The sequence below is a fragment of the Simochromis diagramma genome, unplaced genomic scaffold (genome assembly GCF_900408965.1).
Source record: "Simochromis diagramma unplaced genomic scaffold, fSimDia1.1 OVJJ01000313.1, whole genome shotgun sequence".
Taxonomy (NCBI): Eukaryota; Metazoa; Chordata; class Actinopteri; order Cichliformes; family Cichlidae; genus Simochromis; species Simochromis diagramma.
In genome coordinates this window covers 770,371-793,233 of record NW_024387372.1, presented here as the reverse complement: position 1 = coordinate 793,233, position 22,863 = coordinate 770,371, and the positions used below count along the sequence as shown (strand labels likewise).

Genomic DNA, 22,863 nt, shown 5'->3' with positions numbered 1-22,863 from the left:
GTTCCGTGTGCCTCCGGCATCCGGGATGATTTTCTCACTGCAGGCAGGAACCGCTGCAACACACGCGCGCACGCACGCACGGTGATGTGTGGCTCGTCAGCGGGGTTTAAGCCTCCTGTCGTGTGCTGAGATATTCTGGTGACAGTTTACAAAAGGAAAATGTGAAGACTTGCTTCTTTTCTGCTCGTGGCGTGATCGTGTCCCGTTCGTGGGACAGCAGACAGCTGCAGAATGAAACTATAAGGTTTTCAGGACGAAGCCGAAGTTACAACAATGTGCATGCAAGAAGTTACAGCAAAACCCACGTGGGTGATGCTCCAATAGCACATTTCTTTTGTCCACCCACGGTGAGACAAACACACGGCCTGGATATTTGCTTTGAAACTGTTTGTTCATTATTCCCACAGAGGACGTGACCGTATCACTGACACACAATGGCTCGTGTCTCTGCTGAGGTGAAACGACTTCTACAATTTACACGTTTAGAAATCCTCGTATTCAAAGTATTTCTGTGCTGAGAAAACAAAACAAAGAAGCATCACTGTCCCCGAGCTGCCTTTGAAATCCCTCAAATCGCCAAGTAGGCCACAGAGGGGTGTAGATGTGGCCTGTGGCGATAACAAACAAAATAAATAAATACAAAATAAATAAATACATACATACAAATGAATGACTGAATGAATGAATGAATGAATGAGCAGATAAATGAATAAAATATGAATATAAAAAGATGAAAACCCAAAAGACAAGATGCAATAAAGGAGAAGCTCTCACTGTCGCTGTTAAGAAACTTTTTAAGCAACATTTTCTTCTGTTTTTTTTTGTAGATAATAAATATTTTAATAAAGTGTGTATATACACACACACACACACACACACACACACACGGTTGACATGACGGTTTTAATGCTGTTTCTGAGGAATCGTTGGAGCCTCCTCAGGACAGAGGTGAATGTGTTCAGTAGCCAATCTCCTTCCTCCTGGAGGCCTCGGTACATAGACTAACCAATAGGTATGCGAGCAGTCGTCCAATAGCAGCAGGCCTTCGTGCCCGCGGCACAGAGCAGGCTGTGGATGCGCCACCAGAAAATCACACGGGATGGAGGATGCGCGCGTGCGGAGCTTCTTGGAGACCGTGTGAAAACCAACAGGTTAGAAAGTGAGGTGAGCAGGAACAGCTGTCAGTGTCTCTGCGGCCCTTGGTTCGAGTTTTCTAGCCACTCGTGGAGCTGTTACACGCAGACTGATCGCGCCTGTGAATAAAATAAATTGTTTTTCATTATTTTGACCCTTGCAGGGCCTTCTGTGTGCGGCGGTCCGAGGTCTCAGTGTGATGCGTCTGAGCTTTCAGCTTTGAGCCTCACGCGGCCAGGAGTAACCGGGACCCGTCCACCGTCAGCCCCGAAGCACCTGGAGGTATGGGCGGGAGTGCACGCGCCAGCTGCAGCTGTGACGTTTAGGCCGCGCGGAGGGAGACGTCTGCTTTGCTATGAGCGTGGATCGGCGCTGACGCAGAAACATGAAGGAGAAGTCTAAAAACGCGGCCCGGACGCGCCGGGAGAAGGAAAACAGTGAGTTTTATGAACTGGCCAAACTGCTGCCGCTGCCCTCCGCCATCACCTCCCAGCTGGACAAAGCCTCGATCATCCGGCTCACAACGAGCTACCTGAAGATGAGAGTGGTCTTCCCCGAAGGTGGGTGCGCTGCCCTTAAATACTGATGAGAGAGAAGCATACTAATAATAATCACAGCACGATCAATAAAACTTGTGTTTAAAACAGTTGCGTGGATTTGTTAACGACACGAGCGTCTCTTTATTCTGTTTGGTCCGTGAACGTTTAACAATAACAAGAAGCACATTTTCTCCGTGCGTGTGTGTTTTTATTTAATATTTACATTTCTAATATTTTTAATTAAACTTTACTTTTTAAATCTGTTCAGAAAGCAAACGTTACATTCCACGGCACAGTGGAGCTTTTTCCTGTGAGTAAATATCCTGCTTTATCTAACAGCTCTGCACAGATCGCTGTGGTGAAATAAACACGGCCTCCAGGCTTTTACTCGCGTGTTTCCATATATATTCTTGGCGCTTTGATTTTTCAGGAATTCTAATGCTGCTGACTTTTTAATATTCTGATCAAGAAAAATAGAATTTAGTGGAAACGAAATCGAGGTTGTGGGGTCTCCGTGGGGTCCCGGTCGGGCCTGGCAGACATCATTGGCCGGTGTGGATGGAGCTGATTGGAACATGATCACCGTCGGTTTGTTACAAACTGGGAGGCACTGGTTTCACATAATGCAAAATAACGTCCAACTGGACTTTGCTTCAAACTGCTTCCACGATCACGCATTCGCTGGAAATGGATCTTTATTGAATATAAATATGAGCAGAATCACTGTGGAAAGCGGGACAGTCGTGGGATGTATTCAAAGCAAAAACACAGACAGTGATGTAGTTCAGGACTGTCGGTAACCGTGACTCTATGAAGGTCCAGATTCAAGGGAAAATATCTAATCGATGCAAAAGCTCAGCGCTGGAGGGATGAACGTCATTAAAACACATCCGTCACTTCCGTTTGATGACAGTGACGAACACGCTGGTCCTGCTCCTCAGTCTGCTTCAGGTCTGATGGTTATGAAGACACCAGCAGATGAGCTCCATCAGTGAGTCCGTGGGACTCTGTCACCTGGAAGAACACGAATGAATGAATCAACATAGAGGCATCACGCAGAACTACCGTGGACCAGACCGTGGCATAAACATTTTACAGTATAGCAGAGCCAGAGTTGTCCTCCTTCCAGAGTCTCAGTTTTTCTAAGGCCACACGCACCGCACATGAATAACCGTGTGGCACAGTCACCCCCATCCTGCACGCGTGGAGGATGTCTGCGTGTCTCCATATTGAGGAAATGAACTCGTGTTTTTACCGTTTCCATTTAATTAGCTCGTGTATGAGCTTCAAAAACGCGTCAAATAAAGAAAAGCATGACGGGAAAAATGTTCCTGCTTTTTTCTAACCGCCTCGTCAGCGCGTGGCTCAGTGTCCAAATATTATTCATTAGATTTTTAAAACATTCCTGCTGAAGATTTTCATTATTCCAGTTTGTTTACTCGGCACTAATTGGCTGATTTCACATTAAAGCTTCATGCAGTGCAACCAAACTGTGCTCATAAAGTTTGTCTCTGTTTAACTGTTCAGCATGAAATTATTATTTTACGTTCTTAATGTCACCAATGTGAGACGCTCATATTTTTAAATGTATTATAATAATATATTTTTAATGGAATTATGTCTTTACTCGATTTGTATTTAAATATTATATATATTTAACATAAATATATTATATATATTTATGTTAAATATACATAATATATTTAACATAAATATATTATATAAATATATTATATATATATTTATATAATATATTTATAATACATTTATATAATATAATATATTTAACATAAATATATATATAATATATTTATAATATATTTATATAATATAATATATTTAATATAATATATTTATGTTAAATATAGATCGTGTATAAAACAAGCAGCTGTTCGTGTATTTATATATAGACGGTATATATTTGCATTGTTGCCGATAAATCTGTTTGTTTGTTTTTTAAGGTGAAATGTAAAAAGCTAGCGCGTGAGAGGGACAATTATAATAATACAAAATATCCTGATCTCTGGGTCACGGTTCGTGGGTTGATCCGCAGAGCGCACCCCACGCTGACAGGCCTGTTGTGGAGTCTGCGCCTCGGTGATGGTGGCGTTACAGTGGCGTCCCCACGATATCAGGAAGCTGTCCGTGGAGATATTTTACAATAACCCCGGGTCAGTTTCTTGTGTCCGTTTCTTCCGAACAATCAGAATTCATATTTCTGTTTCTGTGGCCGTGACGTGACGACCATCCGGGCCTGCAGCGGCGTCCCTCCGCGTGATTGTTTTTGCTGAACGCCGTAAATCATTTCAGTGTTTTTATTGAGTTTCCGTGGAAGTTGATATTTCGGTCTGTGCACTGGGTTTATTTGATTGTGTGTAGTCACGCAAACGTGAAGCGGCTCGGGTCGCTGCACGCCGTCTGTTTGCTCTGCAGAGCGGGCTTTGCGTGTAAACGCGCCCCGCTGCCGCAGCTGGGCGCGTCGGGGCCTGCGAGGCTCGCCGGGCCTGCGCGCTTCTGTCTGCGCGCTTCTGTCCGCGTTTGAGGGGCTCGTGGAAGTATTTTCCCGATTCTTCACTTATTTTTGGCTTCGCTGTATTTTTAGCGCTGCAGGCCACAAACTCCAGACTTCACACTGAGTTTAAACTGGGCAGATTTAAGGAACATTTGGAGTCCCGTTTAATTCCAGAGATGCCTTCGCTTTCCGCAGAATTAGCAGTTCACTTATGGAAGTAAAGACTCTTGTTTGTCCGGATATATCTTGTATTGTCAGACCCTGCTCGCTGTTGATCGGAGCTACAGGAGGATCATGGAAAAGCCGTTTATAGGGCGCAGATTTGGTTGTTGTCAGTGTTCCCAAACCACTCGTACTAAGACTGTGATGAGTTGTGTTATTTATCTGGAACAAAGAACAAACTACGCGGTTTTTTACACTTACCTGTTTTGGTTGATCCGCAGGCCTGGGGGAGTCCTGGGGGCACGTTAGCCGCAGCAGCTCTCTGGATGGGCTCAGCCAGGAACTAGGCTCCCATCTCTTACAGGTACTCACTGCTATTAGTACTGGTGCTTAAAAGGCAACTGCATGTGCACTTTATTATCATCATTGTTCAGCCTGGCAATGCAGCTTTGTTGGAGGTTTGGTAGCTGCTGCCACATGCCTCCTGCTGCCTTCATTCTTGTGCTTTCAGTGTGAAATGAGCTGAACACATTCGTGGTCACGCACAGAGCCTGCAGCCTCTCGCATCAGCCGCAGCACAGTGGAGCCGGGCTGTGTGCCGGCTGCAGGCTGAACGAAGCAGAGGTTAGCTAGCCTCGATCAGTCATAATGACAACGGAGGAAACACTTGAACAGTGCTGGGCCTACACATGAGAACCAGCACAGCAACAATAGTAGTTATTCCTGACACGTGTGCAGTGTTTCCTCTTTGTTCCATACGTTTTTAGGTGAACAGCTGAGCAGCATCTAATGCAGAAAATACTGGAAAATCTAACAGTAACATAAGGAAACAGGGAAGGGTTTTCCAAAGGCAGCTTCCATCATGACCACACAGCAGAATCAATAGTTTTAAAAACATTTGAACACAGAGTCAACAGGTACATCGATTCTCATTACGCTGCATGAGTTTGAGCTGGAGGGACTTCATGATGCTGAGGTTTTAATAACCACGTGTAGGTTTCCAGGCACGCTAGTCTCCAGTTTAATCCCGGGAACATGTCACGTTAGGTTCAGGCAAACCAAAGGAGCTAACGAGCCTGCTAACACAGACCGGAGGAAAAACATATGCACAATTTCTTTTTCCAGAGTGCAAGGAGGCCATGTTCTCCTCGTGCATGAAGCCATCTTTGTCTCTAACAAGTCAAATCTGCACAGCACAGACAGCAAAGGCACAGAGCTGAATGCAGCCACAGCCAAGTTCCATCAAAGAAGGGAAACAGTCTGACTCCACCGTCGTAATTGGCCCTAAAATGTGCAGATACACAGAAACAGATGATAACACAGATGCAACTAAAAAGAGAAGCAGCTTTGTACCTGTGCAATAACGCCTTTTCTACCCTGTACCGTTTCTTCCAGACGTTAGATGGCTTCATTTTTGTGGTTGCTCCTGATGGGAAAATCATGTACATATCAGAAACAGCGTCAGTGCACTTGGGCCTGTCACAGGTTGGTCTGACACACCCGATGTGGTCGCTTCCTCCGGGCCTGATATGTCATAGCTGTGAGCTGAATGTTCATTTCAACAGGTAGAGTTGACAGGAAACAGCATCTACGAGTACATCCACCCAGCAGACCACGATGAAATGATAGCTGTCCTCACAGCGCACCAGCCTTACCACTCCCACTTTGTCCAAGGTAATCAGCCATCTACACGTGTGCTTCTGTGTACGGCATCACTATGCAGCACAGCTCATGTGAGTTTTTATGTCTCTGCAGAATATGAGATGGAGCGCTCCTTCTTTCTCAGAATGAAGTGCGTCCTTGCTAAAAGAAATGCTGGTCTTACCTGTGGAGGCTACAAGGTAACAGAGTGGTCTGAACACACGCTGCCCTCGTCAGCCACACAAAATCAAACTTTCAGAGATGAGAGGAAATGATGTGCACTCACACTCGAGGTCAAACAGACGTGCAGTTTTTAGGAGCACACAAGTGTTCAGTGAAGGACAATGACATGCATATATGTACGTATAGCTCTGGAAGATAAACCACCACGTATCCCAGGACGGTCCAACCCTGCAGTAACCGCCGCGCTGAAGCGGCTGACTTACTCAGAGCTACAGCTCAAACTGTGCAGTCGTCTCCATGTGCACCGGGGTTGTCAGGATTTCCTTTTTTATGTATAAATATGGGTCGAGAGTTGCAGCGTAACACGTCTGCTGGCCAGCAAGTCGTACTGACTGCAGCGTGCTTTGTGGCAGCAACAGCATCCACGTCATGTTGACCTCTGTCCAGTGTTCTCGTCTCACAGGAAAGTCTAACAGACTGAAACACGGGTTCAAAGTGAAAGAGCACAACCCTGACGTCAGGTCTGGGCCTCAGCTCATCAAACGTATCCTCCTGCGTGACTGATGTTGTTACCTGCTGTGTCCGCTTGGCCCAGGTGATCCACTGCAGCGGCTACCTGAAGATTCGACAGTACAGCCTCGACATGTCTCCGTTTGACGGCTGCTATCAGAACATCGGGCTGGTGGCTGTCGGCCATTCGCTCCCGCCCAGCGCCATCACTGAGATCAAACTGCACAGCAACATGTTCATGTTCAGAGCCAGTCTGGACATGAAGCTCATCTTCCTCGACTCACGGTATGTCCGCTCACCGTCTGCAGCTGCTGCTCACAGGACAGAGGCGTGTGCGTAGATTGGCCCTTTCCTGATCTCTTAGCTTTTACAGAATTGTTTTCAAGCACGAATGACCCGCCTGAGATGTTAAAGCGAGGCCAGAGCGTACGTTTGGTTTCTTTTGAGTGTTCAGACGTGGCCGTGAGTGATCGTTGTGTGCCTGAGCTTGACTGACAGCAGGATGTTCTTACATAGAGCACAATTTATGGTTCCATCAATTAGGACAAAGAGCACCATGTGTAACTGTGGGTATGATGTTCTTTTCCTGACATGCTGTGTTGTACCACATGTATGGGGACTCAGACCTTTTGTTTTGTTTTCCCCAAAGTCTTGGGGACCATCAGAATGTCTTTGTGGAGTGTTTGTGTTGTTGGTCAGCACAGAGTTTGCCGTACAGCTCTCCCACGGATGCCAATAACTGAGGGAAGTGAGGCCTGCTCTTCTTTAGATGTTGCTCTGGGTTCGTTGTGACCTCCTGGAGTCACGGATGCGTTCTTAGAGTCATTTTGGTTGGCCAGACACTTCTGGGAAGTCTCACAGTTGTTCCCAGTTTTCTCCACATGTGGATACGACTCTCAGCGTCTTTTCATTGGAGCTACAAAGCTGGCTTTGTGGCGCCTTTCAGACTCAAAGATGTCACTGGCTTTGTTTCCTTAGACCTCAGCTTTCTGTGTTGTCACACATGTGTGGGAGTAATCCAGCTCTGCAAAATGATCTAAACTTTCCAATAAATGGGGTTGATCACAGTTAATGAATGATTTAACGAGGAGGGCAATTACTTTTCCCACACAGGACCAGGTAGGGTTGGATAACCGTTTTCCTTTAACAAATGAAATCTTCATGTTAAACTGTAGGATCTCAGATATGCAAAGCAGAAACCAGGAAGGGGAAATACTCAGTCACAGCATTGGTTTTTGGTATTTGCTTGATACACGTTTTGTGTGAGGGCCTGTAGAAATACAGGAAGTACGATCAAAGAAAACACCAGCATATAATAAAAATGCTGCAAAGGCACATAAAACACAAGAGAAAGGAGTTACTGGAGCCAGTCTGTGCAGAAGTGACGGATAGTAAACATTTATTTACAGGAGTCACGTGATGTGTTTCTTCATCACAACACAAACGTTCCTCTTCTTGCAGCGTCTCAGTGCCATCTGCAGTTGTTCACTTGTCCTTTATTCAACTTCCATTGTCACTTTTTTTACTTCCTGTATGTTTGTTTTTTCTATTTGCTGCTGTTTCCTTTGGTTGCAGTGCATCTGACCTCGTAGGGCCACCGTATGGAAGCCTGATTTATACTTGATAGTGTGTGTGTGTGTGTGTCAGCAGTACTTGTGTTAGTAATGCTGTGGGGACATCAATCTGTTTACATAGTGAACATTCTTACGTTTCATAGTAAAGTTTGAAGTTTGGGGTAAAAAAAGGAAACAAAAGTTGTTGTATTTAGAGTAAGTCTCTGCAAATGATGAGATGTAACTGTGTGTGTGTGTGTGTGTGTGTGTGTGTGTGTGTGTGTCTGTGTCTGTGTGTGTTCCAGGGTTGCAGAGCTGACGGGCTATGAGCCTCAGGATCTAATCGAGAAAACTCTGTATCATCACGTCCACAGCTGTGACTGCTTCCACCTGCGCTGTGCTCATCATTTGTGTGAGTTAGGTTTGTTTTACCATCTTACACACACACACACACACACACACACACACACACACACACACACACACACACACACACACACACACACACACACACAGCATATTATACTGTAACAGTGTTACAGCACTAATGAACAGATATTCCATAAATACATTCGTTGTTCATTTAGACTAATGAGAGCACCAAACAATACAAAACTAAATAAACACATTTTGTAGTTCCAGCATGATCTTGGTGTGATTCCACCCTGTGCTGTAATTTGTTGCTACGATGTGAATATGTTCGTATCTTTTGCTGTAATTTGTTGGGATGTTTCTCTGACCTGTTGTTTTCTCGGTGTTTCAGTGCTGGTCAAAGGTCAGGTCACTACAAAGTACTACCGTTTCTTGGCCAAGCATGGCGGCTGGGTGTGGGTTCAGAGTTATGCAACCATTGTCCACAACAGCCGCTCATCCAGACCTCACTGCATTGTCAGCGTCAACTATGTTCTCACGTGAGTCTCTGTTGCAGCTCCTACACACTCAGTTTCCTCTGTGAGACACGGGTCAAAGGTCAGACTGACACTCAGAAGATTTGTTGGAGACAAACGAGATTTTGAACAATTAAGGCTATATCTGATGTTGCCATTCACTTCCCAAAGATCACATGAAATATCACTCAGTATCATCCGGTGATGAAGCTGGCATGCAGCATGAGGAATAGATCTAAGGGAAAGCTCTTTGTTTGATACAGATGGCAGGATGTTTATCGCTCAGCTGGTTACAGTCTGCATTTTGATCTATGCAGAAGACAAAGCTAACGGGGTTAGCAGCACGTATTTAATGACTATGATGCTCATGAATTAGTAGAAGAAGAAGAATCACTTTCGTGGTCGTAAGACTGACAGCAAGAACACAGTGTTACACCATCAGTCAGGCGGGAGGACTGCAGCGTCACGCAGATGAACGCACATTTGTTCTGTCAGAATCAAAGGCACTCATCTACACCGATGCAGACAAATAAAAACGGTCAGATGAGACTTAAACGGACTGATGTACGAGGACATTTATACTGTTTTTTTCAAGTCTACTGACCACTCAGTCGCATCGCTGTGATTGGTTGGGGTGAGAGAAGGAAGACAGGATAAAGACAGGATAAAGACTTGCTGTGGAAGAGACACAGAGATTAATAACAGATATGATTGAGCAGAGAGGTCTGTGAACACAGTGAGTGAAGAAGAAACAGCAGTTTTCCTTCAGTGTCGCTGCTCTGACCGCTGGAAGACAATTGACTAATATATGATTATATTAATAATAATAATGATATATGTATGTATACATATAATGACTGATGACTATAAAGTGACTGAGTGAGAACAGTCACAGGTGTCGCAGCAGGTGTATGTAACGTGTGTCCGTGGAGACGCTGACATGTTGACATGCAGAGTCTTAAATTGCTGCAATATCTGAATTGACTTTTAAAACATTCAGAGGAATTTTGATGCTGAAACTAATGAAAGTGACAGTACTGCACGTTAACTGCACGGTAGCCCCATGAACAGATGCACTACATGGTTACAGTGCACAGTTTAGGAGGCTCCGTGAACCCACTGTGAAATCTTAGTGCCTGAGAGAAGGACAGAGAACAGCTGATGTTCCTCTCACTCACCTCTTTACTTAGTGTTTAGCTGCTAACAGCACTCAGCACACATCAGGAAACACAAAGCAGATGAGCTGAGTGTGTGTGAGCTCTCCTGCTCAGTCTCTGCTCAGGACGTCTGTGCTGGTGGCTCTCCTGAGAAACCAGTATAAACCTCTGTAATTCCACCCAATCTGCTCTCACCAGTGTTGGGCTTCTTACTCAAAGAATATTACTCATTATTTTGAAGTAATCCATTACATTACTTAATTACTCCCTGTAAAAGGTCATTTGTTACACTAACATAGACTTAAATGTGATGATGTTTGACAGCTGCCAGTTAACAGCCTCAGGTTACACACTGATGAACACACATACATCTTTAGCACCAACTCAAAGCAACGCTGATAAAGACACAGTGAAGGCTGCTGAAATTCTAATGCAGAAACCAAGAACTGGAGGTTACAGCGCTGCAGGTGCTCACGTCTCTGCTCTTTGCCTGTAAAGGACACAAGGCTACAGCACGTCTGCCTACGACCAGTCCTACCAGTCATATTTTGAACAGGACGGGGTTGGTTTGGACACGTCTGGTGATTCTGCATATTGTGAAGAAGAAGAATCTCAGAGCCCATCTGAGCCACAGCGCTGCGATCAAGCCCAGGTCCAATCAGTGCTGTGTATGAATTACTGAGGCTGAAGTGCAGAACACATCATCAGTGTTTCCCATGCAGGTGGTGTGAAGCAGCAGGTGTGTCTCTGAGTGTCTCTGAGTGTCCAGGGCAGGTCTGCTGTCTGTGCTTTGATAACATAGTATTGGTCCTGAGACGCTGTGCAAACAGCAGCTACTCACTGGAGGTTAACTGGAACTCTGTTAAAGCCTTGTTTTCAGCATCAGGCCGTCTAACTAAAGTTTGTCCTTTTTCCTTTTATTATTATTGTTGTTCCTTTGAAACAAACGATCAGGATTTCTTTCAGAAACCATAACTGGGTTTTTCCCTAGTTCTGATGACAGAGACATTCCTGTGTTATCAGTAGATATGCTGGTGATGTCAGAGTCTGAGTCCTTTGTTGGCTGTTACCTGCACAGTCAGTCTGGCGGTGTGTAAAGAAAGGAGCTGACCATGCTGGGACCATCAGGCCATAAAAACAGTCAAATGCTTGTTCTTTCAAACAGAATGAAGCCGATCAGTGCCGACATGAGCCGCTCTCTCTGTCAGTAACTAAACTTATTTATTATTTACTGCCCCGATGTGTGTATTTCACAGATGTACAAGAGCCTAAATGAATGAATAAGGCCCATAAAAAGCCTCCATTAAGCAGCAGGACTTACTGCATTTACAAGCAAAGAACAGCTTGACACATGTTTGCTGCACGTCCTGCATCGCAGCCCTAATGGCTTCTGTTTACGGCCTTTTAATTGATATCTTGTAAAGATGATGAGCATTTACGGCCCCAGCTTGCTGTAAAGGGATCGAAGCCTCATAAGGCTCATTTCTTCTCCTCTTAATATATTTTCTTATGTAGTGATGATGGAGAAGAAGCCGCGTGGTCCTCTCGCTCGGTCTGAGTTTTCCACGACAAAAGGCAGAGATAAGGAGAGCGCAGGCTTTTGTGGAGTGTTGCTATCAGCAGCAGAGCTGGTTTGCCCCGTAGCTTTGGCCACACAGCCACTGATAGCAGAGGTGATGAGGATACTTCACCTGCATGTGAACTCCCACTGTGTGTTTAGCTCTGATGACCTCTACACCTAATACCTCCACTTGACAGTAATTTAGCAATTCTTTAAATGTCTGCAGCAAACGCATGCGACCGCATTTCACTCATGCGACTTCCACAGCAGCTCTGCTGGGTGTTTCAGTCTTTAAACCACTCTGTATAAAGAACCACAGGAACACGTTCACATGAAATGCACTACAGTGCACTACAGCTGGGAAAATATCAAATGTGGGATTTCTCTGGGATGCCCCGGCAGAGCCGCTGCTTATGCTCCTCTTATTTTAGGATTCTCCAAATGTAAGCAAGCCACAGCCTGTGTGTCTGAGCTGTGTTTACAGAGACTGAGACAGAAGAGAGATCACTGTTTGTCTCAAATAAACTGTGTAGAGGTTTTCTGTTGTCTCGAAATCCATTCATCATCCATGTTGAGAACACTTTAGCAAGAAATCAATTCCCATTTCCCCGCAGTGGGACGTCCAAGTTTGTCCTACGGGTCTGATTGAGCGAGATATAACCTTTAATCTGCCGGTGTATTCAATTGGACGGCTCAGTGGATCCCTCTGGTAACACAAGCAGCTCCCGTCCTTTCAGCACCACCCACCCACCCACACACATCGCCCGGTCTCTCAGCACTCATCACACTCTAACTGCTAAACAGATGTTATTGACTTTTTGCACCCAGAGAAAATGCAGCTCATCGTCTTCTTTAATAAATAGTCTTTACATGAGACTGGAAGCTCTCCACATCTATGCACTGTACCTCTGGGCTTTTCTGCTTGTGTGTCTTTAGGGAGACAGAATATAAAGGCCTCCAGCTTTCTCTGGACCAGGCCACATCCAAGGCCTCGTTTCCCTGCACGAGCAGCCTCACAGACAACTGCAGAACTGCCAAGAGCCGAGCATCACGGCCCAAGAGCAAAGCCAGGCTCTCGCCATATACACAGGTGAGTGCAGGTCTCTGAGACTGAGGTATGAACACGTTACTGCACTGCTGCCTGGTTGGGACGTGGGAGCAACGCTGCAGCTGTGCTCCTTGCTGAAGGAGACAGTGTGCACCAATAGCAGCAGGCATTGTTAGACCCGGACTGAGTTTTAGATTTAAATGAAAAAATGATTTATTATGTCTTTATTTTGTCAGACACTTTTTTGCCACCTCTTCTTTTTCTTCTTCTGGTGCTTTGAAATTAAATTGTAGTGGCAGACATCAGAGAAAGCCTCACTGGACTGAACCATTGCTCCAGTTCATCATTCACAGAGTTCATGATCGTGGTTTCAAGAACTGGTTTCTTCTCTCAAACTAGTGACCAGGAAGGAACACATTCATCCCCGGATAGCTGAGACAGCTTCACTAACCAGTTTGGGTCTTCTTCCAGACCTTAGCAATAAACTTTCTGAAGAGTCTGTTTCCATATGGATAACCTGTGTAAATCTACGGGTCTCCTTCTTAGATCTGTACTGAATTAGTCAGTCCACCGAGGGCTGTCAATCTAAGAGAAACTACCAAATATAGCCAGTCATGATCAGTATGGAGTCGGCTTTGGCTTTATCAAGTTTAATGACACAGTGAGCCAGGGGTGTCGAACTCCAGGCCTCGAGGGCCGGTGTCCTGCAGGTTTTAGATCTCCCCCTGGGTCATCACACCTGAATCACATGATTAGTTCATTACCAGGCGTCTGGAGAACTTCAGGACATGTTGAGGAGGTGATTTAGCCGTTTGAATCAGCTGTGTTGGATCAAGGACACATCTAAAACCTGCAGGACACCGGCCCTCGAGGCCTGGAGTTCGACACCTGTGCTGTAATCCTTCAGCAGCGCTTACTAATGTGAGTATATGAATATAGAGTATATAGTTGAGAATGTAAGTATAGTGTTCATGCTGTGTGGATTAGAAAATAAATCCAAACGTGGGGACTCTGTTCTTGTGTTTCTGAGACCTCAGGCAGACGGCACATGATTTTCATTTCAGTATTAAAAATAAATCTTACATTTAAAAAGATGTAAGGTTACTTTCAAACCTGTAATATAGGGAACTAGCATTAAAAATGTCTGTAGTTCCCAAACAGTTGATGCAGAACGTTTCAGATGAATGTCTGCACGCACACGTCTGTGCTATTCAATTCAATTCAATTTTATTTACACAGCGCCAAATCACAACAACAGTCGTCTCAAGGCTCTTTATATTGTACAGTAGATCGTACAATAATAGATACAGAGAAAAACCCAACAATCATATGACCCCCTATGAGCAGCACTTTGGTGACAGTGGGAAGGAAAAACTCCCTTTTAACAGGAAGAAACCTCCAGCAGCACCAGGCTCAGGGAGGGGCGGGGCCATCTGCTGTGATTGGTTGGGGTGAGAGAAGGAAGACAGGATAAAGACATGCTGTGGAAGAGAGACAGAGGTTAATAACAGATATGATTCAATGCAGAGAGGTCTGTTAACACATAGTGAGTGAGAAAGGTGACTGGAAAGGAAAAACTCAATGCATCATGGGAATCCCCGGCAGCCTACGTCTATTGCAGCATGACTAAGGGAGGATTCAGGGTCACCTGGTCCAGCCCTAACTATATGCTTTAGCAAAAAGGAAAGTTTGAAGCCTAATCTTGAAAGTAGAGATAGTGTCTGTCTCCTGAATCCAAACTGGAAGCTGGTTCCACAGAAGAGGGGCCTGAAAACTGAAGGCTCTGCCTCCCATTCTACTTTTAAATACTCTAGGAACAACAAGTAGGCCTGCAGAGCGAGAGCGAAGTGCTCTAATAGGGTGATATGGTACTACAAGGTCATTAAGATAAGATGGGGCCTGATTATTTAAGACCTTGTATGTGAGGAGCAGGATTTTGAATTCTGGATTTAACAGGAAGCCAATGAAGGGAAGCCAAAACAGGAGAAATCTGCTCTCTCTTTCTAGTCCCTGTCACGACTCTTGCTGCAGCATTTTGGATTAGCTGAAGGCTTTTCAGGGAGTTTTTAGGACTTCCTGATAATAATGAATTACAGTCGTCCAGCCTGGAAGTAATAAATGCATGAACTAGTTTTTCAGCTTCACTCTGAGACAGGATATTTCTAACTTTAGAGATGTTGCACAAATGGAAGAACGCAGTCTTACATATGTGTTTAATATGTGCATTGAAGGACATGTCCTGGTCAAAAATGACTCCAAGGTTCCTCACAGTGTTACTGGAGGCCAAGGTAATGCCATCCAGAGTAAGAATCTGCTTAGAGACCATAATTCTAAGATTTTCAGGGCCGAGTACAATAACCTCAGTTTGATCTGAATTAAGAAGCAGAAAGTTAGCGGCCATCCAGGTCTTTATGTCTTTAAGACATTCCTGCAGTTTAACTCATTGGTGTGTGTTATCTGGCTTCATGGACAGATAGAGCTGGGTGTCATCTGCATAGCAGTGTAAATGTATGCTATGTCTTCTAATGATGCTGCCTAAGGGAAGCATGTATAATGTAAACAGAATTGGTCCTAGCACTGAACCCTGTGGAACTGGTAATTTTTTCTCTAATGATAAAAATTTTATTTGTGAAGAAGTTCATGAAGTCATTACTAGTTAACATTAAAGGGATGGTTGGCTCAACAGAGCTCTGACTGTTTGTCAGCCTGGCTACAGAGCTGAAGAGAAACCTGGGGTTGTTCTTATTTTATTCAATCAGTGATGAATAGTAAGATGTTCTGGCTTTGCGGAGGGCTTTCTTATAAAGCAGCAAACTATTTCTCCAGGCTAAATAATGATCCTCTAAATTTGTGACACGCCATTTCCTCTCCAGATTACGAGTCATCTGCTTTAGGCTACGTGTTTGAGAATTATACCACGGAGTCAGGTACTTCTGATTAGAGACCTTAGTTTTCACAGGAGCTACAGTATCCAGAGTCGTATGCAGTGAGGAGGTGAAATTATTAACAAGATAATCGACCTCTGTTGGAGCAGTGTTCAGGTGGCTGCTCTGCTCTGTGTTGGTACAGGGCATTGAAGATGATAACAGTGGGTGGATTATATTCTTAAACTTAGTTACAGCGCTTTCAGAAAGACATCTACTGTGATAAAGTCTACTCTCCACTGCTGTGTAATCAATTATTGTAAATGTAAATGTTATCAGGAAATGATCAGACAGGAGAGGGTTTTCAGGAAACACTGTTAAATGTTCAGTTTCTATGCCATATGTTAACACAAGATCTAGAGTGTGATTAAAGTGGTGGGTGGGTTCTTTTACATTTTGAGAGAAACCAATTGAGTCTAATAACAGACTAAATGCCATGTTGAGGCTGTCATTTTTAGCATCTACATGGATGTTAAAATCACCCACAATAATTATTTTATCTGAGCTCAGAACTAAATCAGATAAAAAGTCTGAGAAATCAGACAGAAACTCTGTGTAAGGCCCAGGTGGACGATAGATGATAACAAGTAAGACTGGTTTCTGAGTTTTACAGCTGGGGTGGACAATGTTAAGCATCAGGCTTTCAAATGAATTAAAAGTCTGTCTTGGTCTTTCATTAATTAATAGGCTGGTGTGAAAAATTGCTGCCACACCTCCCCCTCGGCCTGTGCTTCGAGATTTCTGGTAGTTAGAATGACTCGGGGGTGTTGATTCATTTAAACTAACATAATCATCCTGCTGCAACCAGGTTTCTGTAAGGCAGAGTAAATCAATTTGTTGATCAATTATTCAGTCATGTACTAACAGAGACTTGGAGGAGAGAGACCTAATATTTAATAATCCACATTTCACTGTTCTACTCTTTGGTTCAGATGTGGATACTGTATTGTTCTTTCTTTGTGATTGTTTATGTTTAAATTGTTTGTTGCTGGTTTTATAGTTTGTTTTTTGTCTTTTTGGGAGCTGACACAGTCTCTATGGAGATGGGTTTTTGGGGGGGTAGCAGGAGGAGAGAAGCTGCAGAGAGGCGTGTAAGACTGCAACTCTGCTTCCTGGTCCCAACTCTGGATACTCATATTTTGGGGGGTTTAATAAATTTGTCCATATTTCTAGAAATGAGAGCTGCTCCATCCAAAGTGGGATGGATGCCGTCTCTCCTAACAAGACCAGGTTTCCTCCAGAAGGTTTGCCAATTATCTATGAATTCCACATCGTTTCTGGGACACCACTCAGACAGCCAGCAATTTAAGGAGAACATGCGGCTAAACATGTCACTCCTGGTCTGATTGGGGAGGGGACCAGAGAAAACTACAGAGTCCCACATTGTTTTGGCAAAGTTGCACACCGATTCAATATTGATTTTAGTGACCTCCGATTGGCGTAACCGGGTGTCATTACTGCCGACGTGAATTATGATTTTACTGAATTTACGTTTACCCTTAGCCAGCAGTTTTAAATTTCCCTCAATGTCGCCTGCTCTGGCCCCTGGAAGACAATTGACTATGGTTGCCGGTGTCTCTAGCTTCACATGTCTGAGAACAGAATCACCAATTACCAGAGTTTGACCCCCGGCACCTGGATCATCCCTTTCTTCCTCCTCTCACCCTCACAGTATTCCAGCTTCCAGACAGAGCGTTCCGAATCCGGCCAGGACAGTCCGTGGGGCAGCAGTCCGCTCACAGACTCGGCCTCCCCTCGACTGCTGGAGCAGACTGAAGGCGTGGATGCCTCCTGTGTTTACAGGCAATTCTCTGATCCTCGCACACTTTGCTACAACATGTCTGAAGACCAGATCACCAGCCACATCCACGGTCAGGGTCAGAGCTGTGAGCGGGGTCGGTGCGAGGCAGGCCGATATTTTCTAGGAGCTCCTCCACCAGGCAGGGAGACGTGGTGGGACACCGCCCGCTCCATCATACCGCTGAGCAAGAGCTCGCTGGAGAGCTACGAAGACTACGACGGCAGCGTGCCACACATCACAGCTGTGCACACCCACCACGGTGAGGCCTTTTCTCTCATGGAGCTGTGGCTGTTTAAATCTGCACAGCTTTAGCACAATGAACTTTCTGTTTGGTTTTCTACATGTTGTGACCAGACGTCTCAGCTTCAGTCCCATCTGTCCAAAGCAGATACAGCCACACTGGCATGTATTTGTTAATAAGCCATACTGGTTCAGGCCTTTTCTAACTATGCTGTCCTGACATGCAAACTGAGGCTCAGATGGAGTTCAGGTGGACTTCTCGTTTTTTTTGTAATTTCTTGACACACACACACACACACACACACACATACACACACACTTTCTGATGATCAGTTAATTAAGTGCATTTGCACGCCTTGGCTGCTGCTTTCCCTAACGAGGTACAGCACATGCAGTGTGGGACATCATGCCCTTTGGGTACTGGCTGAGGACACCTGTATTTACAGCTTTAACATGCGTGATAGCATATGTAAGGCTGCTCCACCTGCAGCTTCTCTGCTGCTTGGAAAAAAGAGAGAGAGATTGTGTCTTGTCTGCTTACCTGCTCACTCCAAAACTCCATCTCCAGGCCAGTGTCCAGTATGTCAGTGCCATCGTGGTGAGCAGCTAACTCAGGGTGTAGCTTGCCAGAGCCCTCACATGCTCTGCTCAGCAAACCCATAGAAGGATTCAGCGTGGTCAGCCCAGTTAGCTGTGGGGAGAATAATTTGATCAGTACACCTCAACACTGTCTTCACACATGTGACATGTTTTTGCAGAGTTAAGCTCCAGAGCTGGCGACAAAACGCACAAGCTTTGGACTCAGGCAGTGATCTCCTCATGTGGACAGTCCTGCACAAAACTGGGCTCACATTGTCCTTGTAGTGAAGAGAGAGTGCAGTTTTGAGGACAGAGGTAAACAAAGTATTTGTTCTTCATCTCGGTTTGGTTCTTGTACCAAACAGCAAAACAAAAACTGCACAGCAGATCCAGACAGGAGCTGTGTGGTCAGCTGAGCAGTGTTGGCTAACACCAGCCGGGGTCACGTGGGCAGCAACAGAGCTACAGGTGTAGCAGGGTATAGGTGTTCTTAGTGAGGGGAAGAGCATAGGGACTGAGTGATGATGGTGATGACAGAGCCTCACATATATGATCACAGGTCATCTGCAGTAAAGCCATGAGTACACGTGTCTTCAGCCAGGATCCACGGGGCGTGATGCTCCTGTGTGTGCTGAGTGGATAGTCACATGACTGTCGTGGGTCTGAATAGTTTTGGTGTTTGATGCAGGACTACAGCTGATGACTGGCAGAGATCTCAGTGGAAGAAAAGAGCAATCTTAAGCTTACAGATTCTTATTCATGCTTCCTCTGCTATCACTGCTTCCCTTTGCAGGCAGGGGCTGGGATGAGGATAGCGTGGTCAGCTCACCAGACGGAGGCTCAGCCAGTGACTCAGGGGACCGCTACCGAGCCGACCGCTATCGCTGCAGTCCACAGGAGCCCAGCAAGATCGAGACGTTGATCCGAGCCACGCAGCAGATGATCAAGGAAGAAGAAAGTTGCCTGCAGTTACGCAAAGGCCCCGCACCCGAGGCCTCACTGGGGCCAGCAAACGGACTGCCCAAGGGCCCTGGGTCGTGCTTTACGCCCGAGTACACTCAAGGGCCTCTGCCTTTACAGACCATGTTGTGTCGAGGTTTAAGTCAGGTGATCAGCCCCACGCCTAGCCCCGCCCCTCAGTCTAAGCTCAACAGTCCAGGTTCAGAGTGTCTCCATAAGCCCAAAGACTACCTCCAGACAGAACTGCCCCCCCTTTCTTTGCAGTTACATCCTTTTGGTCGTGCAGGGGCATGCTCAGGCTCCCCAACACCAGCTCCGGCCCTCTATCCCTCCCATACACACCCGCGGCCCTACCTGGACAAGCATCCAGCATATTCCCTGGCCGGCTACACTCTGGAGCACCTGTATGACCCAGAGAGCCTCCGGGGCTACTGCACCTCCACCAGCACCGGCTCCACCCCCTACGATCACTTCCGCATACCAGCAGAGCAGACCACTGGGCGTAAAGGCACATCTGTCATTATTACTAATGGAAGCTAACACTTTTCTGACACACAGTCTGTTTAGCTTCTCCACAGGAGAGACTCACCTGCATCTGTTTTTCACCGTACCAATGAATTCCCAGAGAAAGTTCATTTGGCTGCTTCTAAAATGTCCGATTTGAAACAGGAAGCTCTTTGTGCCCGTGGCTCTGCTGGGTCTGTCTGTTTGCTGAAGCTTGGACACTTTTCTCTGGTCCAATCAGAATTAGAAAGAACAGAGTTATGATTCAAACTGGGAGCAGTTGATGTGTTTTGTTAGGGTTGTGAGTTTGATTAAACCCACTCGAGTATCACACATATTTACACACGGCCTTATAATCGACTATGGATCGATTTGATGTCCTTTAAATGCAGCGCTTCACTCGGTTCACAAACAAACCGAGTGGGCCTGTGATCTGCGTCTGTTCCCATTTGAAGGCCTTTAAGTCAAAACTAGAACTCGATAGAAAACGGATGGATTCCCTTTTGGTTTAGCATCAGATCCTGTGTCAGTTTCACTCGTCCACATGGCGATGTGTCTCTATCAGAGACAGAACTGATGTTTTTTTTATACGCACTGTTGGTGAAGACACATGGCAGGCTTAGGTTGGGTTGGACATGGAGCAAAGAAAGAAGAAACGAGCTTTATTGGTCACAATCACAAAGAGTACAACATGCAGTCAAACGTCCGAGCTGCAGACGTGCTGTTCGGCATGGGGGGGCCTAGCCAGGACCCTTACTGGATACTGGGAGGGAATCAAACTCGTGACGTCGGCTCCAAAGGTGTGTGGTCTTACCGCTACACTGTCCAGCTGCCATGATGGTTGGTCCTGAAATGAGAGCGATCACCTGAAACAAACTAATATGCAAAGCCATTCTCTGTTTTCTCTCCCTTTGTGTTCACGGTCACGTTGACTTTTGGCGTCTAGTGAGAGCGATACACACTGAATACACCTTTGGAGATATTTGATTGGCTGACACAGGATCATATTTGAATAGCATCACAGTAAAATGAGCGAAGGAGGTTTTGTGCTGCTGTTTAGCAAACTCTAAGTTTGGTCTGAGCGCGTGCACAGAACATATGAAGTTTCATTTCCATGACGTTAATCATGAGTGAGTGCAGGGCGATTGGTGCTCGTGACCATATGCAAAACGTTGGTGTGCCCGGTCAGTTAGCTAAATTGCATCATTCATCATCCCTGAAGCAACTGTTGTTGCAATTATACATATTTGCACAACAAGACTGGAGTTTGGTTATTGCTGATGAACCTATATTTATACCAGTTTGATTTTTTGGTTTAGTCACAGCCTGAAATGTGCTTAATTTCTTAAAGTTATTTATAGTGTACTGTAAATGTGCTCCAACAGAAAAGGCCATCACATTTAGGCACATGGGCAAAAACAGTATTTATTATATAAATGTTTGTTTATGAGTTTGAAATATAGCTGCAATCAGATCCAGTCTAACTGCTTGTATATTCAGTGTGTTTTTGACTGAGCAAAAGATCAAATAAAAAATCATTTTGCACACGTGGATTGTTTGTTCTTTGGATATGCTTCTGTAAACGTGGCGTGAAAGGATAGACGGACATTCACGAGCAGCAATGAAGAAATCAGTTTCCTTAAATTCATGCAGTAGTTTCATTTAGTAAGACTGTTTTGTTTGTTCAGGAGATTAATTCAAAGTACAAATATACTTTGTTTGCACACTTTGATGCTGTGAAACAGATTTTACTCGTAATTCATTTCTTCTTTGATGATATTTTAAACAACAAATGAAAACAAGCATTTTGCAGGCAGCATCACAGATCCACTGCTAATGTGATACATGCATGCGAGACATGAATTTCTCAAACTCTGAAGTGTTGAACACATGTAAGACCCACCTGACCCCACCATGCCAGCCTAAATGAATTACAACCAGTTTTTCAATCAGCTTCAGAAATCCGTCTGTTTTCACTACATAATCACAGCATCGCCGTGAATCGGCCTGTTTAGAAGAAACAGAGTATTAAATGTTTACAGTTGGCACACGTATTAAACATGTGACTTTACAGATGCACATTGAATTCTGCCTTTTGAATTACAGTTGTGATGACATATCATGACAACACAAAGTCACTGTTTTAGATGTAAATTCAGATGTGGCCACTAAATAACGTTTCACATGTAAAAGAACAGAACAATCAGCTGTTCTTCAATAAGATGCCACAAATTATTTGTGCAATTCCAAATATTTCTGTCCACTATAAAGGAAACATCACAGCCTGATACCTGCAGGTCTGACAGCAGCAGGTGTGTCACTGCTGTTTCTACCTGGAGACAGCAGCCGCCTCATTGTTCTGACACACAACACAAAACTATCCACAACACTACACATTAACTACACAAGACAGCACATTAACTACACAAGACAGCACATTAACTACACACTCCAAACACGCTAAACGTCACAAATCTCTCACATCTCAAAACTCGCTCTCTCTCTCTCTCTCTCTGTGTCTCTCTCTCTCTCTCTGTGTCTCTCTCTCTCTCTCGCCGTCACTCCTAAATCTTCCCCGTCTTCCTAAACAACCAAACGTCATGTTGCCATATCATCATTTTTGATTGGTTGATGTGGTGCATTTTTCCACCAAAATGAACGTTTCTTGTTTTGTTTTTTAATTTTTTGTCATAAGCAGAGAGGTCTCGCTGCGCTGTCCTTAGTAAACGTGACGAAACTATTTAGGAAAAAAACGCCGTATATATTGTTTATCAAGACTCTGGTTTTACGTGGCCACACAATTTATAAACTGGTATATGTCACCTTGTTGCTTTGTCTTTAAGTGGTCATGTGATTGACCACGACTACTTTATTCTTCCTCAGTCAAACAGCAGCACTCATGCCATTGTTTTCCCCCCTTAGCTCCAGGTGTTGTGCCAAACAGTGTAGCGTCCAGATTACTTACAGC

At 44.9% G+C, this 22,863-nt stretch overlaps 1 protein-coding gene across 3 annotated transcripts; it reads left to right on the top strand.

The window, feature by feature from the left end:
• The first annotated feature begins 871 nt into the window (after positions 1 to 871).
• Positions 872 to 21,448, top strand: LOC120719364 (single-minded homolog 1-A-like). 3 transcript variants are annotated; one of them, XM_040008490.1, is made up of 12 exons: positions 872 to 1,151; positions 1,298 to 1,694; positions 4,629 to 4,711; positions 5,743 to 5,832; positions 5,913 to 6,021; positions 6,103 to 6,188; positions 6,767 to 6,966; positions 8,540 to 8,655; positions 8,998 to 9,145; positions 12,776 to 12,929; positions 17,484 to 17,871; positions 19,225 to 21,448. In XM_040008490.1, the coding sequence occupies exons 2-12, from the start codon at positions 1,520 to 1,522 to the stop codon at positions 19,929 to 19,931; spliced, it is 2,256 nt and encodes a 751-aa protein (XP_039864424.1). In that variant the 5' UTR covers positions 872 to 1,151; positions 1,298 to 1,519; the 3' UTR covers positions 19,932 to 21,448. The 3 variants fall into 3 exon arrangements, with proteins under 3 accessions (XP_039864424.1, XP_039864423.1, XP_039864425.1); XM_040008489.1 differs by having other exon boundaries at positions 872 to 1,164; XM_040008491.1 differs by having other exon boundaries at positions 874 to 1,164; positions 8,540 to 8,646.
• The last annotated feature ends 1,415 nt before the right edge of the window (positions 21,449 to 22,863 follow it).

What these genes read in the sequence shown, in the direction of transcription:
- LOC120719364 (XM_040008490.1), top strand. Translation starts at nt 1,520, where the DNA reads ATGAAGGAGAAGTCTAAAAACGCGGCCCGGACGCGCCGGGAGAAGGAA. An exon ending in CTCATCTTCCTCGACTCACG is followed by an intron (nt 6,967 to 8,539) that starts GTATGTCCGCTC and finishes TGTGTGTTCCAG; the next exon opens with GGTTGCAGAGCTGACGGGCT. An exon ending in GGCTCTCGCCATATACACAG is followed by an intron (nt 12,930 to 17,483) that starts GTGAGTGCAGGT and finishes TCACCCTCACAG; the next exon opens with TATTCCAGCTTCCAGACAGA.